At 40.2% G+C, this 19,479-nt stretch overlaps 1 protein-coding gene across 1 annotated transcript in view; it reads left to right on the plus strand.

Moving 5' to 3' along the window:
- Positions 1-19,479, plus strand: part of abca2 (ATP-binding cassette, sub-family A (ABC1), member 2) — a 70,446-nt gene that overhangs the window by 20,844 nt on the left and 30,123 nt on the right. The window contains exons 2-7 of the mRNA XM_062384851.1: positions 3,882-3,975; positions 11,556-11,667; positions 14,756-14,919; positions 16,552-16,673; positions 17,261-17,374; positions 18,949-19,125. Of these exons, the coding sequence (XP_062240835.1) occupies positions 3,882-3,975; positions 11,556-11,667; positions 14,756-14,919; positions 16,552-16,673; positions 17,261-17,374; positions 18,949-19,125 (783 nt within the window). The remainder of the gene's footprint in view (positions 1-3,881; positions 3,976-11,555; positions 11,668-14,755; positions 14,920-16,551; positions 16,674-17,260; positions 17,375-18,948; positions 19,126-19,479) is intronic.

Consider the following 19,479-nt stretch of genomic DNA (forward strand, 5'->3'; position numbering starts at 1 on the left):
AGAAACAGTAAATGTAACAGCCCGATGCGTTGACTCAGGGGCGTCGTTAGCCCTGGGCGTCCGGGGCTTTAGCCCCGGATGTTTTATGAATAGCCCCGGATCAATTTCGCATCAATTTTTTTTTTTTTTTTTTTTTTTTATTTTATTTTATTTTTTTTTAATTATAGCCCCGCGATAACATTCGCTCATTATAAAGCAAACGTTTTTCCCAAGCAGTCATGTATGTTTTAGAACATTTAGATGAATTGCTTCAGTTTCTCCCCTGGCCATAGAACGGGCAGCATATCCACATTGCGTTGGCATAGATAGCAACCATCTCTAAGTGAGGAAAGTCAATGTTCGCCCCTGGGCTAAGCCCCCGATGTCTCATGATCCTAACAACGCCCCTGCGTTGACTGATGCGTTAATGTGACATAGCGACTTCCATTCCGCGCTACCTGCAGCAAAGTAAATGGGACCAGCTTTCTTACCTCGTTCTGCTGGCGAAGGGGGTTCAACCGTAAGTTTTTAGAAATGCCGCACAGCTGGCATCCGGTCGTTGTTCCTGCTCCTATCCTTGTGCCTGGTGTCTTATTGCACTGGTCCGCAAGCGAGGGATCTGGTGCGTCTATTGACATGGTCCACTCATTAAACTGCAGGTATTTATGCGAGGGGAGTCGCTACGTGTAAACCCAAACAAGCCCAACACAAAATAACAGATTAAAACAGTATGCATAAAGTGGCAGGTGTAATAGTCATTTACAGTAAAGGTGAATGCACGTACGAACAAGTTCTCCGTTTAGGATTACAGCTCCACAACACATCAAACAAATCGTATCGCGTTTGTTGGTCCTGTAAGAACCTCATAACACGGTTGGAACGCGACATTCCGTGTCCCATCTTCTTCGCGACCATCGGGCCAGCTGATAGATTAAGATTTTCCGAATCCCGTAGGAAGGATGGCAAAAACATTTTGATTGGTTCGAACAGTTTCTGTTTGGGCATCATTTCTCCAGACCGAACTTCCCGACCTCAAATGTTGTGGGCGGCGCTAAGTCGGTCTGGCATCCAGGCTAGTTGGCAAATGGAACATGGACCGAAATAAGAAGCCAAAGTGCACGTCTCATCATTTTTTGGGTGTTCTAGTGCAAGCTTCATGATTGACAGCTGAGACTGACTTTAATACCGTAACGTCATCTCCCATCTGCTACTGTGCAGAATCAATCTCGAAATGTGACAGATGGCAGCCTTTGTATCCAGGATATTTGGGCTTAATTTCTGGATAGTAGAATGGAGTGGACACGTGTTTTCCATCATTATATACAGTCTACAGTTGGTGACCTGAAAATATGTTTTGATGCATAAATCAACTGAAAAGACCAAGCCACCATTTAAAATCCATCTTTGAGGATGTCTTTCTTACCACTGTGCTGTACCACACTGCTCTGATGACTCATAGAGTGTGGTATGTTCTCTACACCAGCTTCAAGTCAGGAGAGGAGGGGGGAGGGGGATTATTGTTCAAGGACATTAACAGGTAATTACATTGTCAGTTTTAATAATTTCTTTCAGTAATAACAATATTTTACTCTATTTTAACTTATTGAGTGTGGTGACATCACTACAGAATCCAGTGGTCTAAGGAACAATTGCAGTCCGACACTCAAGCTGCTTCCAGACATGAACTGAACTCCAGTTTCTCTAAGGGGGTGAATATGTGAACACAAATGTTTAAGTGAGAACCTCTTGAGTTTCTGCAGAAGAAAAAAAGAAAAAACGAAATATGAAAAGCAGAGCTATATACTTAGACGAGTCTTTGTGGTGATAGGAGCCAACACCGGTGTTGATGTTCTTTAAACAGGAACATGTGGAATTAATACATAACATTATGCATCAGGCCCGCTGCACCAACCATCACCTGAATCCACTGTAGGATGTGTTACTATTTTTTGTGCAGGAAATCCTCTGTGGCGTTGTGCATGTGTGAAAGGTAAACTGCAGAGAGAGGCCAGATGCAATTTTCTGGCGATCCTCTGCAGGACATCAGATAAGGCTTCAGATAAGTCAGACACAAAGCAGCAGTTAACTTGCACATAGAAATAAACCGGTGCTTGACCACGTTGTCGCAAATACAGCTGGTCTAAGCAGAAGCAGAACAGTTTACAGTTTTCAATCTGTCTGATTGTCTCACTGCTCATATTTCTTTACCTGTCGGACAACATGTGTAATAATGTAATAACTGATAAAAAAAGAAAACTAAACCAATTCACTGACTTCTAATAATCTGCACATATTCTTGAAAGTACTATCTCTACACACTCATAAGCCATATTTGGGAGTGTAACCTTTACTACTACCTTCCTAAAAGTAACCTAACCTTTCTCTAACCATAAATCTAAAACATATGACTGTGTAAATAGATGTAGGTCCCCACAACACGAGTAATATCTGAACCACGCACACTTTGTCATCATGATCCATGTTAGAAGCTTCAGTGGCTTTAAATGGCCTTGCCATCATACCGTGTGGTATTATAATTTATAGAGAGAGATTAAAAAAAGGGAAGCCTTGGCAGCTGTGGCTCAGTAGGTGAAACAGTTAATTCATTAAACAAAAAGTTTGGGGTTTGATCCCAGGCTTTTCTATTCTGTGTGCCAAAGTTTAATTTGGCCAGATACTAAACCCCAGTTGCCCCTGACAGCTGTGCTGACAGTGTGTTAGTGATGTGTGATAGAGACAGAGTAGCACATAGATACACTGTATGAATGTGTGAGAATAAGTGAATGAAAAAATAGCATTTTCAGTGCTGACCATTTACCATATATATTGTAAATACAGATAATTTACCTAATAATTTGCAAGATAAATTATCTGTATTTACAATATGAAAGTGAACGTCTATTAACTAGACGTTCAGTCCCTCCACTGACTACCTCTGTCGCAGCTGTCTTCCATGTTTGTTATCCCCAGGTGACTCCGGCCAGCCCCTTCGCCTGAACAAAATCATGAGGATTCAAGTGGCATGAATTTGGATACAGGTCATGCGATTTGTGCTTTTCACACTGTCATTGAACAATCAGATCTGGGTCACACAGGGAGGAAAAACCAGATTCGGGCCACTTGGGCCGGTTGTATGAACCTAGTCATTGATAATTTATATCCAGACATACTCATCATCTCACTGTTGTTTCTCCTCTCCTCTCCTATCCTCACAAGCAGTCTAAAGGTGATTTATGATTTGCCAGCTTTGGCAATGTGCATGCTACTATGTGTCCAGTTGAGATGCTGGCAAAAGGAATTATTTACTACCGATTGTACTTCTTTGTCAGCCTGGGTACTAATGAAAGACAAGAAAAGGAAACAGAGTGAGGAAGGACAGGGAACAGTTTGTTAGATGATAAACGTCCTTGGCACTTTTACAGTATAAAACAGCAGCTCATAATTGCTTAGTGAGGATGAGTGTAGGAGGACAGACAGTACTGGAATAAACTCTAATCACTGTGAGTTTATGTGAGTGTCTTTCCTTCATATGTCCACTGTGCGCAGTAGAAAGGCTGCAACACACATACGAATGATACACTGCACATGTTTTGAAATGACTGCCACAGTGGAAAGGTTTTGTCAGTGGCAGCCATAAGCAGAAAGTGCATGTTCAGCAGACTGTACATCCTTCACACTCCCTCCCTGGTGTAATGGATTTCTGTGTGACAGTACCCAAACGGAATCTATTCCACAGTGTGAGCCACGAGCAGGGAGATGGGAAGTGACAAGGACAGTGTGAGAGTATGTGAGGTAACCATGGAGGAGGATCACTGAGCTGAAACTGGACTTAGTGTTGGCTAGGTTTCCCAGAAAATGCAGCACAATTAACATTGTCCCTTTTTTGTCTTTTTACCATCCAGTGGGTCCTGGCCTTTGAGATCTTCATCCCGCTTGTCCTCTTCTTCATCCTCCTGGGCCTGAGGCAGAAGAAGCCAGCGATTCCTGTCAAGGAAGGTAGACAGACATATTGGGACATACACAGAGACGGCAATGTGAAGGCTCCTGTTATCCAAGTCTATCGAAACATTAATTACATTGCACCACATTGTTATTAAGCATTTTTGGATATTTTGGCCAAAATGATTTTTTTAAAACACCACACTCTGATCCCTTGACCTTGTTAAAGCATTATTTATACTGATATCTATACTGGTCTTACCTGATATTTCCCCACATACATCTGTCTTCTTGTGGGATAAATGCATGTTTCCACTTACGAAACAGTCTTCTCTTTAACTTATATTCAGTTCAGCAGCAAATTTATTTTCTTTGTGCTCCATTAGAATCAGAATCATAATTAGAAGTATTGTATTGCCAAGTAGGTTTACACCTACAAGGAATTTGCTCTGGTTATTGGTGCATACAATGAACATAGAAACATAAAACGCAATAAATACAACATACATAGGAAAAGCAATAAAAAATAGAAAACCAGTATATATTTACTCACTGTTTACTTCTTATTTACTCACTCATTTCCAATATTTATACAAAGTAGCATTTATTTTGACATAAACATTTCTGAATAAAAATATATGAAAGATAGAAGATATAAAAAGTGAAGTAAAAAGTGAAATGCAAAATGCAAAACAGTAAACAGTGTCCAATTGCAATATGCAATGTAATACAGTATAATATAATATGAGATAATATGTGAATTTATTAATTTAACACATCCTTGAGGTGTGGGCGTGGAATAAAGTCTGAGTCAGGTGGGGGTCCCGGGCCTTGTTGATGAGGCCAACGGCAGCCGGGAAGAAGCTTGTCTTGTGGCGGGCGGTTTTGGTCCTGATGGACCACAGCCTCCTGCTCGAGGGAAGAACCTCAAAGAGTTTGTGAACCGGGTGGGAAGGATCAGCCACAATCTTGCCTGCACGCCTCAGGGACCTAGAGGCAAACAGGTCCTGTAGAGATGGCAGATGCAGCCGATTACCTTCTCAGCAGAACGGATGATAAGCTGCAGCCTCCTTTTGTCGTTTGTCGTTTGTTGTTTACATGCCAAATGTGCATGTAAACAGCTATTTTTTATGCAAATAGGAACCGCAGTTGGGCTCTTTTGTATTTGCAGGTTTAGTGAATACACCCTGCTAATTGTAGTGACACAAACGGCTGTTACTGCTAGTGGAACAAATTTGTCTTTTTCTCTTTTCTGTACATGGTGGTAATAAAAAGACGTGTTTTCTTTGACTTACAGATGTGTATAGTAAAGGGAATTATTTTATCTATACATCACCTTTTTAAAACACAGTAACATAGCTAGAAAAATAGTAATAAAAGTAGCCTAATAATCCAAAAACATTCACTATAAAAATACACAGAAAAAGCCATAAGGCGAAAGCGAGTTTTAAGAATGCATTTAAAATTGGAGACTATTTTAAATATCTGTCTTCGCTCCTCAGGCAGCAAGTTCAACTGTTGATGGGTCTGTACAACAAAGGCCTGGTCACTGTCAGCAACAAGTTGAGATCTGGAGAGCATTTGAAATCGATTAGAAATAACAGTGGATCACAGATATGAACTGGTGCCTGAATTCAACTGTAAAATTCACAGTAAACCAGTGAGGAGCAGGAAGGATGGGCGTGATGTGGTTGCTTCTCTCAGATTGTTTTGATAGCCTGGCAGCAGTGTTTTGTAACAGCTGTGGTTTTTATACGTTTCACTTGCTGAACAAATATGAGGGGACCCAGAATAGACCCTTGTGAAACCTTAAAAATAGAAGAGCGCTAGAGGAGGAAGCATCTCAAAACGAGGAAAGAACCTCTTAGAGAGACAAGAGCCACACCACTTATGCCAAGACTGTTTTTCACTGATTAACCCCCCTCGTCCCCAGTGCCAGAGGGTCAGCTGAAAAACAACAGAGCTTTTTGTCAAACTGTTTCAAATCAATAAGCACTGTTTTTTTTGTGCTATCAATGAGCCCTGCTTAGAACAGAGAACTGACATCTACGACTTATTGGATTGGATTGGATTGGATTCAATTTATTGTCATTACACAGAGTACAAGTACAGAGACTTTCTGTCTGTATGTGGCTGTCTCATCTCAAGAAATGTTCTTCTCTGTCCCTTCACACATGAGATGACATGATATTGTTAACCGCTGGGCAAGCAGGGCGGCTTCAGCAAGTCTGAACCTCTATCAGACAATAGAGGTCTCGCCTGTTTCTCTGCGCATCGCATGGGGTTCAAAGCAAAATAGACTGAAAATGATCTTTCACCACAGTTTCAATGTTCACTTGTGGAATATGTGGAATACTTTTATTTGATTAAAGACAGTAGTTATACCAGAAACCTCACAAAGCAGCTCCGCAGCAGAACCTCAGCAGACACACTGCCAGTGTAAATGACAGACAATTGTTGGTGCTCCTTCATGCGAGCAGTGAGGCCTGAGCGTGATGGCCTGAGGAAGTGCAGTGTCAAATTTGGTATAATTTGGACGTTCACATAAGATAAATGTTAATGGAATGTGACCATGACAAATGGAACAAAAACAGATTCTCAAGTTTTGGGCTCTGAGTACTGAGTTGTGCTTCATCAAACTTTTAATATACAGGTGAACTGCTCTTTTTGCAGCAGTCGTGCAGCTTGAGGGTTCTGTGAGTCCTGCAGCAGGTCTTTGTTTGCTGCAGCTCAATTACTGCAGCTCACCATTGCAGTTTCAGAAGGAGAGCTGCAACAAACAGCCCATTCCAAACAGGCATGTGTAGAACAGGCTACTCTGTGAAGTCCCATTTCAATTTAAATTAATATGAGTTCAAATTTAGACTGCAACGCTCCTGCTTAAATGATGTGAGAGTTCAGTTTTTATACTAATTTGAATGCATCTCTGAGTTGGCATGGTTTCAGTAGAACGATGTTTTGACATTTTAAGCATGATTCTATTATTGTTGCACAAGTGAGAGAATCTGACGTGGCTCTGAGATCTGAGCTCTCGCATCTTCAAAGTTTTTAGAGGCATCTTCAATTAATGTTCCACAGACTGATTTAATTCCTTATTTAAATGTGCACACAGCACAACATCTCTGAGGGGTTGAGGGGAGGGATGGTGGAGGTTTACAGTTGTGTTAGAGTGACGTCCTCTGTCCTCCACTCCACCTTAATTTACATTATTTTATGTTTCAAATATAGAAAGGGAACTCTGCTGGCTCATTTTTGCCTGAATCTGTCTCCATTTTCAAGGTTCAGTGTGTAGAATTTAGTGGCATCCTGTCGTGGAACTGCATATTGCAGCCAACTGGTTCCTCCTCAATATCACCTCCCCTTCCAAGAATGTCAGAGAACCTATTGTGGACCTAATGTGACATAAATATATGAGCGAGCCTCTGTACAGCCTCTGTAAAAAGTGAATCAAAAACATATTCTTAGTTTCAGTAGATTTCATAAAAATCATCATAAATATAATATTTTATTTCTCAACCCTACACACTGTATAGGGAGGGTTTTTGTTCATATGCTGCTGTAGAAATATGTGATTTGCCTTCCATTGTGTTCTGTGACTCCATTAGTTCAACATTTATTTGTTGTTGTTCTGTCCTTATTTTGACCTTGTTCTCAGTAGTAGCCACTGTAGCATCAAATTAATTTGTTTTTTGTGTTTTCACTTTATCTCTGTCTCGTCTCTGCTGTTCTTCCTTTTTTGTTCCTTCTTTCCGGCGATGTTTTTCTTTCTCCTCTGCATGATGCATGTTCTCAACGTGTCGGACGGACCAGTGTGTAAGTGTCACCATCACCTAATTTTATCCTCACACCTGATTGTGGCTGATGTGATACATTCATGAATACATGATTCATTTCCTGGTTTTGTGGTTGTGTGCAGCCTTTTACTGATTCCTACATATCATGGATGACCATCTCTGAGAACCTGCACATTTCATCCACTCAGCGGCTCACAACACTTTTGTTCTTAGATTTTTTGTTGAATTTCAAAACTCCACTGTGTGATTAATAATCTTGTTTGTATGAAGAATCACTTATTTTGAATGAGAAAGTTCTCTTTGCTTAAAGTCATGGAGGAAAGAACAAAGTGGAGATCTTGTAAAATAATATCAACACAATGAAAAAAGATGGAGCAGCTTTGTGGCTGCTCCACATGCACTTTGCATGTTTCGGTTTTGGTTGTTCTGCCAGGATAATTGGTGGATAGAATCAATCATGACTGTAGAGCACTCTATACAAGCAGTACCTTTTCTACCACACACCATTCTTCCACTGTACCGAATACAGATTGGATAAGATTATCGCACCACCTTCCTTCTGGTCTGTGGACGAACCTCTCTACCTCCTGAGCCGCAACCGCCCAATGTATAGTAGGCTTGATTGGCAACTGCCTAAGTTGTGCATAGTACTGTTTTGATAATGAGCCAAAAAATAACAGTAAATCACTGCACCCATTCTTTACGAACAAAACCACTTTGCTCTGGCACACAATACAATTCTGGTAAGAACAATGAGCATGACACTGTTTTCAGTTTGTACAGTTCATTTATAACTTCTGGGCACCGTAGATTCTCATTGAATTGTCTTTGGTGGAAGAGATCTTTCTTGGATAAATATATTTTTTTTCTTTGCACATGTTTCCAACTTCCAACGTCAATGAGCCTCTGATTGAATAAAGTGTGTGTGTGTGTGTATGTGTGTTTACATTAATTTACCTCCCCCTGTGAGTGTGTTCCTCTCAGTGACTGAGCTCCACCATCACCACAGAGGAACACACTTACATGAATACTGATGTAAATAATCTGATCTGTACACACAGTCACAGTGTTCACAGTAAAGTCAATGAAACAATTACTGATTATGTGACCAATCATTGTCACCCTTTTGGTTTTATTATTTCTTTCAGAAGTCAACAAAAGATTTTCAACATTTGCTCTTCAGTTTGTTTATGTGCAGTGACTGAATTATACAAGACACATATGTGCTTCCTGTGACTTTAAATGTGCAGCCGCTACCTGTGTGCTGTGGGATTTGTGGGCACAGAGTCAGTTAGACACATTTGACTGAGTCTGTGAAACCGCGTAATTCTTGTTCCATACATGAGGTTGTGCACTAAAAGCTGTCTCTGTTAACTTAACAATGGAGTGAAGATGTAACACCTTTATTACCTTGCAGGTCAGAGGGGACCGATGTCAATGAGCTTAAGAAATTTACTTATTTCATATCTTTACATTTTCCACTTGCTCCTGGACTCATTTCCATTATTCAGACACTAAATTACACTGTGAATTATCACATGATAGATAGATAGATAGATTACTTTATTCATCCCCGAAGGGAAATTAAGTCGTCATAGCAGCCGGTACATTTGACTACAATAAAATACAATAAAATATAAAATATAAAATATTGATAATTGATTGCTAGACCCTTTAACCATCAACAAAGCACCTTTGTATTATCCAAGGTGATGCATATAAATCCTAAAGCTTCTCTTACAATCCTTAATATGTTACAAAGTAGAAGATACATACAAAGGATTTAAATAAATGTCCTAAAATACATGGTGCAAAAATGTGAATGTCTGCTCAATCGTAAAATAGGCTTAAGCTAAATTAGAATAATGCAGAGAGCTGAATTTAATTTATACTCAGAAGTAGTCAAGCTCCTGATTGTCTTTATTTGAACACCTGCATGTCCTGCATGATGTTTCATATGCTTTTGAATGCATTATATTAATATTCTCTGCTATGTAGAGGTATAGGTTAGAGGTTTAGTGTAACTTTAGCTTATCAGGAAAGTAAACATCTCTTTTCACTGGAGTGCCCTAGCATCAGGACACAGGACACGTTACATGTAAAAATAACAGCAGCCAAAATCCCTGTCACGTAATGATGGTCCCGAGTGTTTTACAGTCAGCAGGTATCAGCAAACATAACCCCCTTTTCAGACATAGCATACAGTGTGAGAGGGCTTTGTCACTCATGAGTAAGTGCAGTTAAAAATAAGAGGAAGAGTTTCACCGCAACACTAATGGATTGTAAAACTCATTGAGGACGTAGATAATTATTTTGAATAAAGCTAGGGTTGATAATCCTGGAAGAGCTGGCAAGAGCAGGCTACACTTGGAGACAACGGAAACAATACATCCCACCCTGTCAGCCCTCTTGTCAAAGCTACATCCCCAGGACACATGAATACACACTGACAGCTGCTAGAAGCCGACAATGCTGTGACTAGTCTCTGCTTCAGCGGTGTGTAATGCACAGTTAGAGCACAGGTAGACAGGTTGGTTAGTGACAGACAGGTACGCCGAGTGTGTTTATCACCACAGACACTGTTTTTCATTCTGTCAACTTTAGTTATTGATGGCCTTCAGGACGTGAAGAGGAATTCAATAGTTAACATTAAAAAAGATTCAGAAACAAATGAAAAACCCTATCTTCAATGTCATGAGACTAAGAAATACTTATACCAGCAACTTCCTTCCTTAGATAACATATGCAACGATTTTATAGGTCACCTGACTATTTTTCTGCTGGAGCTTTCAGCCACCCCTTGATGTCTTTGACAGCAGTCCAAAAAATTTGACATGAGTCAGACAAAGTTGATGCTGCTCTGCTCGTCTGTGGTACCTCCATAGCTACAGCTAAACAGCTGAGCCCACAGATGTGTTATAAGGCAGTTTCATGGCAGTTTCACCTTTGATCATCACTTTGCCGAAACCAAAGTACTTCCACATGTCGCTTCTCAGAAGCTCTGGTTTCCTAATTGTCTGCTCAGGAAGCTTTTACTTGCTTGCGGCCTCCACAACGTAACATTACTGGCTTACTTTGCCCGATTGATAGGTCAAGAGGGCATGCATAGGTCAAACTGACAGTGATGGCCTTCTTCTAGATCAGGAGACAAACTACAACAGAAAGCCTGATGCACTTCGAGACAGTGTATTTTGTTAAATACAAACTTTTCCCTCCCATGTTCAAATGAATAAGAAATAATAAAAAGAAGTAGTTAAAATATACAACACATTCTTCATAAATGTCTTCATATAAAACATAATTATATATTATTCCAACCGTCATGAAATGACTTTATTCTTGTTATCAGAGAGGGACAGGTGGATGATATGGATGATGAGAGGGAGTGAGCTGGAGGACAGTAGGAAGTGTTTTGGTGGGTGGATGTACCATACAAGTTAAACACTCACACACAAGCAGAGCCGTACAGTAACCACGGAAACATTGCGCGATTATCAAGAGCTGAAGTTCCCTTTTTTTCCCTCAGCCAGCCTGAGAAGCAACACGATGAAAGACCTGTGTGGTCAGCATTGACATGTGGGAACCTCTCTGACCATTAGCTGCTCTGCTGCCCTTCAGGTGGCATGTCAAGATCTTTTACTCTTTTCCCACTCTAACACAGATTCTCTCCTTCTGCTTTTCTATTGCTCATTGTCTCTTTTTGCTCTCCTGATTTTATTTTCATGACAAACTCCCTACCTCATCCTCCTCTTTTTCTACATCTTCATCCTCTGTATTATCTTTACCACCATCCTGCCCCATCCTCTTCCATTGTCTGTGGGTTTGTTCCCCCCCTGTCTCCAGCCTTTTACAGCGCAGCCCCGCTCACGTCTGCTGGCATCATTCCCATCATGCAGTCTCTGTGCCCAGATGGACAAAGGGATGAATTTGGTTTCCTGCAGTACAAGAACTCCACGTGAGTAGATATAGTCACTCATAAGTCTCATGAATAATTTTTTAAGTGCAGTTGTTTGTCTTGAGTTATTTATTTCTATCTGACATTTAGTCTGTGAAAACCTATGAGATCATAGAGCATTGTTTGAAAGAGTCAATCCTCTCCTTCATTTCTTGGAGACATTCCAGTGGTTTGACAAAAAAAATAAACCCATCTCAAGTTTTGAATTTCGTGGAAACTCAGTTACATCAAAGTCTGAACAAACAACACTCAGGACAATATAAAAGTTTCTTATTAAAATAAAATTGATTCACTAGTAACATTCATCAGTAAGTAAAGTATCATGAATATAAATAGATGATATTTATTAACTTGAAACAGACTGGAAGTTCAGAAATAAAGTCAACAAATTTGAAAAAATACAATTTAATGATCACAAATTAAAAAAAGCAAACAAAACAAATTGACCTCACTGTTCCAGTTTGACATTCAGCAGCCTGAGGGAATTCATTTCTTTGATACCAGCCATCATCCCTCTTTGATTAGGGGGTAAAAGTGACCAAGTCACTGCCTCTCTTTTCTGACACACTTCAGAATTTGACTGACCTTAATTGTTGTTGTGCAATAGTAGGAGTAGAATTGACGTTGGCTAATTATTAATAATCATGAAATATGATTATTAAAATAACAATTATTTCTTAAAAATAATCAAAAATGATAAAGCTATTAATTAAGAATAGTAACACATTTAATTAGAAATGATACGGTTATCCATTAATAATAGTTAAAATAATTAATGAAAACAATAAAATTATCAATTAAGAATAATACAAATCTGTAATCATTGCTTATTGTCGCGGGGCACCACCCTGGTTACAGGGACCAACAATTCAATCTTTAAATATCAGTCTGAATGATATAGGTTATATTAATAATCTCAATATTTAGTATTAATGATTATATAATAAACAATGAAGGGTTTTAAGTTCGAACACAGGCTATAGTAATCCAGCTGTATACACATACATATGCACAAATAATCACAGAAATACAAATACTTTAATTACAAAAGTATTTATTAAAAAGGGGAAATAAAGTTATTGTTATTTCAATGATTCTTCATTTAACAAACTCCAATATTTCAAAGATGGTAACAACAGCAGCAGCACTTATCACAATTGTCACACATGTAATACGGAGTATCTATGTGTGTGTGTGTGGTCGTGTGTGTCTGTGTGTGTGTGTGTGTGTAAGAAAGAGAAAGGGGAGTGGCTATGGCGTAATGACGTGGTGACGTCCTCTGGCCGAATTCAAGGTGATGTTACATTCACGTACTTCCAAGATGGAGGTTACCTTAGTGAAGCCACGTTGCGAAAAGCAAAATGGCTGCTGGTCACTGACCTTAACAAAGGGGATCTTTAAGACAAAGAGATTTCTTATCTCGTGGTTTTGGCGCCGAATGGCGTCGAGATGTATAAATGCTCGTTAAATCTAGATTTCTCCATGTAACATGAAATGTATAAATGTAGGTCGGGACGTGTGTAAAAACAGGTTTAGGAGGAGAGAGAGAGAGAGAGATCAGGAAACATCGTCAGAGACAACTACTAGCAAAGCAGGCAGTCCAGTTACGTGAGATTTATCTTTTAACAGATGTAAATCTCCGCACAATATCTCTGACGGTAACACGCAAAAAGGAAGTGCCGGCTCTGTACCGCGCTCTTCTCAAAAACACAGTAAACAAAGGAACCGGATGTGTCGTCTCGGCCCGCCGTGTAGCACGGCTAAAAACAGATCAGCGATATACAAACAAACATACAATCAAACAAATGACACGCTAAGTATTTAAACTAGTCTCTGCCCAGACAATAAAGCCTCTTACTGTGACCTCCGCGGTGTTGCTTGCGCGTGGGGCGCGGATTTCCCGGAAGTCCAGTGAATCTGTCGTTAAACCTCAGGATGCGTGCGAACTGGCGGATTCCTGGAAAACAAATCAGTGTCCTGGTCTCTTAAGCGGTGCTCCGGTGGGTCTCGTGGTTGCAACGGAGGTCAGCGCTGGACCGAAAAGAGCGAAGTCTCTTGCTCTTGGAACGGAATTCGGCTTCGTCTCTTCTGCAGGGATGAGCAGCGGTAACGCCGCTGTGGATTTGGAAAGAAAGTCTCCGAGCTCGGCCAGCGAGCGAGTGAGTTCCTGTGCACGGCCTTTTCAAGTTAAAAACAAAAATAGTCTCTATCAAAGTAAGATCAGACTTAAGATAAAAGAAAATGAAAGAAATGAAAGAAAATAACTCTGGTTGCCCCCTTTAGCAACTAAATCATCTGGAAAGACCTGGAGGGGTCTGTTGACGTCTTCAGAGCAGGGAAAATGGCAGCGATTATTGATGTCTCAGTGGTTTTATTCTACCTGAGAGGTTCTGCCTCCTTGAGGTGCTGGTCATAGGATGATGCTGGCTTTAAGCCAATTGAGTGTCAGAGTTGGACCTCAGTGGGCGGGGCTTGGAACTCAGCGGGGGTCCTGAAGGCGCTTCAGGACATTTTCCAACCACCAGGGGGAGATTCTCAGGCCTGCTGGAGAATGTTTTCCCTCCAAAAGTTTTACAACCCTTTGTCCTCACCGTCGGCTCCAGTGTCTGGTGTTCAGCCTCTGGACTGTGGCTCAACATTGTGTATTTAGAAAAGATCAAATTTGTATTTGGGTGCCGTTCTTATCTGTGGATTATTTGTTAAACAATTAACGACCGAGACTTTATTTAATTTCACTGTGCTATTGCAGTTGCAATATATTATTTCAATCATATATTACAATCATTGTCGTAAGTTTGAAATTCTTATTAATGGAGAAAATGCAACATTTGTCGGTCTCTCTCCCATCTTGACAGGGATTTGCAAGGCATTCTGGGAAACTGTCAAAGCCCTTGGTTTAAATTGTGGGTATGAAAAATAGCACTTCCGAGGGCTGCACAGCCCAAACACTTTGCCCTACTCCTACGTGTGAATGGGCAAAAGGGATAGGGCTAAGGGGTAGGAAGAAGGGGTGAAACGGTATACTTCCCTATGTCAAGCTTTTCTTTTGATGGAGGACATTTTCTGTCTCTGTTGTCATGACTCTTAGTGTTACCCAGCTGCTGGAGCGGATCCGTGAAGTGGTTGAACAGAATCGACTCTTCACGTCTGACCGGCCTGGTTTGGGTCAGGAGTTGGAGACCCTGCAGCGGCATCTGGAGAGTCTCAGCTCCAACCACTTACCACCGGAATACAACTTCAACAGGAGCCAAGGTCGCACACACAGCCATTATTTACCTGAGGTGTCGGTGTGATGACACTTTATCTTCCAGGTGTCTGCCTAGTCATTTGACTAGATAAAAACAAAACTAAATCTTATGTGACACAGTTTGAGAGAATGTTTATAAGGGAGGGAGAAGTTGTCATATATCGAACCATTCTAGCCTACAGTTACGCTTATACCGATTTGATTAGATTAGATTAAACTTTATTGTCAGAATGTCTTCAGAAATGTGTCTTGCATCCTAAGTCGTCCATTGCCTCACATAACGCCACCAAATATCGATATGAGTGATAAGGCAGTATCAGCAGAGAAAAAAATCTATCTAAGGTGGGACTTAGAGCATACATTCTATTATAATATGTACAGTCTATACTGGGCAAATAATCAAACATTTAACTGAACCAACATCACTAGCCTATTTTCAGTCACATTAGTATGCTCAGTAAAGTCCTTCTTTTAAACAGGCTGCTGCCGACCCCTTGAAAATGTAGAGTAAGCAGAATTGGCATTGATCCACTCTGCAGTTTTAAGCGTTGTCATTTACCATGCAGATGAGCCAGTGGACATTCGTCTCTCAGTCTCTGTGCCATGTTCATACCTCCATCCCATGGTAGTGAATGCTATAACTCAGGAAAGTGTCATCAACTTCAGCACATTATGGGGCTCAATGAACTGATTTGAATATGGTTTTTAGAGGTCAAAGGTCACTTCGACCTGACTTTTATTATACATATCAATGTCATCACTACACATGAGTCTTGACAGACAATGATGCAAATGGCAGTTTGACCTGTTGTCTGAGGAATACACCCATGAGGTTGTTCCTGTGTGTGTTGAGTAATTCTCACATACAAATATTAATAAGTGACAAAAAGTGTTGATGTTTGAATATCAACGGTAATAATAAAGCGCATAAAGGATCAAAATGACATCCACAGCTCTTGTTTAAAAAGCATCTGTGTGTGTTTTTATGAAAATCACAGCACCAACACAATGCAAGCGGCGTGGGCTGCATGATTAATTTGGAATCACAATAAAGCAGGTGGACGATAATACGAATAAATATGTGCTATTTTTTATTTTTCTACTTCTTTGTTCTCCTCTTTGTTTTTGAAAATGTTCCCATGACAAAGATGGCATCAGTGCAAATAGAAAACATCCATTTTCATCACCATTACCATATAACTGCAACAAATAGGTATTATGCTATACTTTATAGAAATTAGTATTATATAAGATAATATAAGACAACATGTGAACCTTTATTATTAAAATTTTTACTTCAGAGGCAATAATGTTAGGGCAGAAATTAAACAGTTATTTTAAACCTTTGCTGGATCAAATATGTTTGAAGGAGATGGCTCCAGTTACGAATTCATAATCTTTATAATATGATGGCACAGATTACACTGCAGAAAGACTAAATCTTAGATGTTTAACTGTGTGATCTACTCGGCTATAGGATATAAACAAATGTTATGTTGGAATGTTGAGACTGATGACTGGTGGTTTGTCCAGAAGCTGATCAAAGCCCTCACCTCAGCGAATACAGTATGGATCCACAGGCAGAAAGATCACTTCGTAATTATTATGTGTGTATGTGTGTGCGTGTGGGTTTGCAGGCTTCACACTGGCCAGCGTGCTGAAGAGTCAGTCGGCTTTCCATCAGTTCCTGGTGAAGAACCTCTCCCTGTCCAACTCCACTAGCAGCATGCTGCTCAACATTCCTGTCAGCGTCAAAGAGGTGCTCCACTGTCTCTTTAATGCAGGCCGTTAATATGATCAAATTTGAACAAATGCATGTTTTTTACTTTTCTTGTCATGTAACATACAGATCAGACAGGAAACAACGCCACAGAGTTCCAGGAAAACACCCACACAAAACGTAACAGAGAGTTTAGAAAAGGGCCATTTTTCCTCTGCACTCAAATCCACCCCGAAAGGTCGCATTTTTTAAGATGTAAAGTCAAGTGATTTGAATTCGAAACTGTGCTGTATTTGAGTTTTTGAAATCCTAAATCCATGTTATCGAGGGAAACATAATTTTTTTTATTGTAGTAACAACATGAGGCCTTATTTGGGCCTGAGTAGTTGGTATTTTTGTTAGTCGGGGTGGCTATGGGTATCAAACTTTTAACACAAAGTAATATTTTTGTTGCATTTCCTAATCATGTCCTTTTGTGTGTCTTTGTGTGTGTGTGTGTGTGTGTGTGTGTGTGTGTGTGAGTGTGTGAGTGTGTGAGTGTGTGTGTGTGTGTGTGTGTGTGTGTGTGTGTGTGTGTGTGTGTGTGTGTGTGTGTGTGTCGGTGTGCATGTCTGTGTGTCCTGTAGGTGCACAGTCTTATCTTCGGTACATCTCTTAGAGCTGGTGGACAGAACCAAAGTTGGATTCAGGGGGCAAAAGACAGTATTAAAAAACCTGGAGATAGAGTTCTTAATCTGGAGGTAAGTTTTTACACTACTCAGACTATATAGGAAATTTAGGAAATGATAACAATCTTTGTGTGGCTGCCATGTCATTCCAGTGTTTGTTGAATTTGGAATTTGAGAGAAATAATGTCAGTAGTTTAAAGAATTTAACATATAATAGTAAAACCAGAGATACTGCAGTGGTCTCGCTATTCCTTCCTAGCTTTATATACAGTGACACTAATTTTATATATCTCGGTGAACAAGGAAAACAGCACTGTTTTTAAAATGTTTACTACCTTTCAGCACACTTGATAATGAAAGCAGTGCTGGTCTGGATGCTGAGTCAGGGCTGAGAGCTCATCTCAGTACTGATACACCATCAAACAACTTTATGTGGAATAAAAACTAAACTGAAATTCACACTTTGTTTCTGAAACAGTTTCTTTTCCATAAAAGATACAAGGTCAACTCAACTGTGTGGGCATTCACACAACTGACGAGTGCAAAACACTTCAAGAGTACTGCATACTAGATGTTATATTTGTGTCCTATTCACAATACTGTCCTATACTATCTGTTTAGTTTGTATTCTCTGTGTTCCTTTTTGCAATCGTTTTTTACAGTGTACATGTTAAAACCAAATGACCAACAACTCTAAAAGTTATCAAATTCCCAATCAGCTACAACTCTACAGCAGTTATGCTATGATAGGTCCCTCACATTATCTCTCAGAACACACCACAAGTTGCTATCATACAACAAGTAGGTGAATGGGGGCCTAAGCTCCTGGCCTAATCCCCCGAACCCTAGACCCCTCCTCAGCAACCCCAGGACTTTTGAATTATGTCACTTTAAAAGAAAAAGTTTTTCATGTTTCACAACAGTATTGTATGGCTGTCAGTTCTGTCTCGTCCACACCTTCTCTTTGTCTTGTGGGGAAAAGTTGTTGATGAAATAATTTCCTCATAATTTCAGTTTGCAAATAGAGCACCATGTCGTGCATAAGTGAGCTGCCCAGCTGAACGTGGGCCAAGTCCATCAGCATTAAGTTAGTTACTGTAGCTGTGCTTTAGCAGCTGTATATGATGTGCCATGTAAATGTATGAATATCAAACCTATAATTACTTAACAATTAAAATCATAATCCAACTGTCACCTGAAGCACTATGAAGCGTCTTTCTTCCTGCTCGCCTCCCCTCTGCATGTGTCAAACTGTTACTGGCTCTTTTCAGGAGGCAGGAGTTTGGCATAGCTCAGTAGCTCAGTATGACATGTCTTCATTCTTGGCATAGACACAGACCAGTGGCTGGAGAATAATGATGACCCTCTGATGAAACCACTGTCCACAACCTGCAGCAGACGGACACCGTTGACAACAACTGATGAACATATTGAAACGTTTAGCAGCTAAAAAGCCAGATATTTCTCTCAGAAGTTAGACAACACAAAACCACAACTGAGAGTCAAATGAAGTGAATATTACTCATGAAATCATCATAACCCTATTACAGCTTTATCGAGTAGTATCATATTGGTTTTTATTTCAAAATGAGCAAGTGTGTATTATCTTATTAACAGTGAAGTCCATCTCCTTCCCCCAACCCTAGGAGAGGCTGCTGGGAGATGTCCAGGGTTTGGATGGAGGACTGATATACAAAGCCTTACGGGACCCAACAAAGGCAGCACACAGTCAGGCTCTGCTCACACTGATGTCTCAAGCCTTGGGCCTCACTGAGGTCACAGGGAATCAAGGAAATGACCAGCAGGCCCTGAAGGAGGTTGAGGTAAACCTGCTGATTCAGGCCTTAGTTCACATTTGCACCTCAACAGGCCTGCACACTTACACAGATTTCTTCAGCTAATTCCACCGCTGCTCCGCCATGCTATACCTGGGGACTGCATTAGGTTACCAAAATCCAACTCATAACAGAAGCAACATGAGCATGCAATGCCGGTTCTGCTTAAATGTCCTTAGTCACTCCTAAGTGACTAATTTAAGAATAATTATTTAGACCTTTGGCTGATTATTTAAGTAGGTCTAATTTCCCCCTTGATGATCATTAACATTGTTAGAAAATGTCAAATAGAAGTGGTATTTAAGTTTACACAAAACAAGCTTTTTTCCATATCCTCTCTAC

The sequence above is a fragment of the Platichthys flesus genome, chromosome 3 (genome assembly GCF_949316205.1).
Source record: "Platichthys flesus chromosome 3, fPlaFle2.1, whole genome shotgun sequence".
In the NCBI taxonomy this organism is placed as follows: Eukaryota; Metazoa; Chordata; class Actinopteri; order Pleuronectiformes; family Pleuronectidae; genus Platichthys; species Platichthys flesus.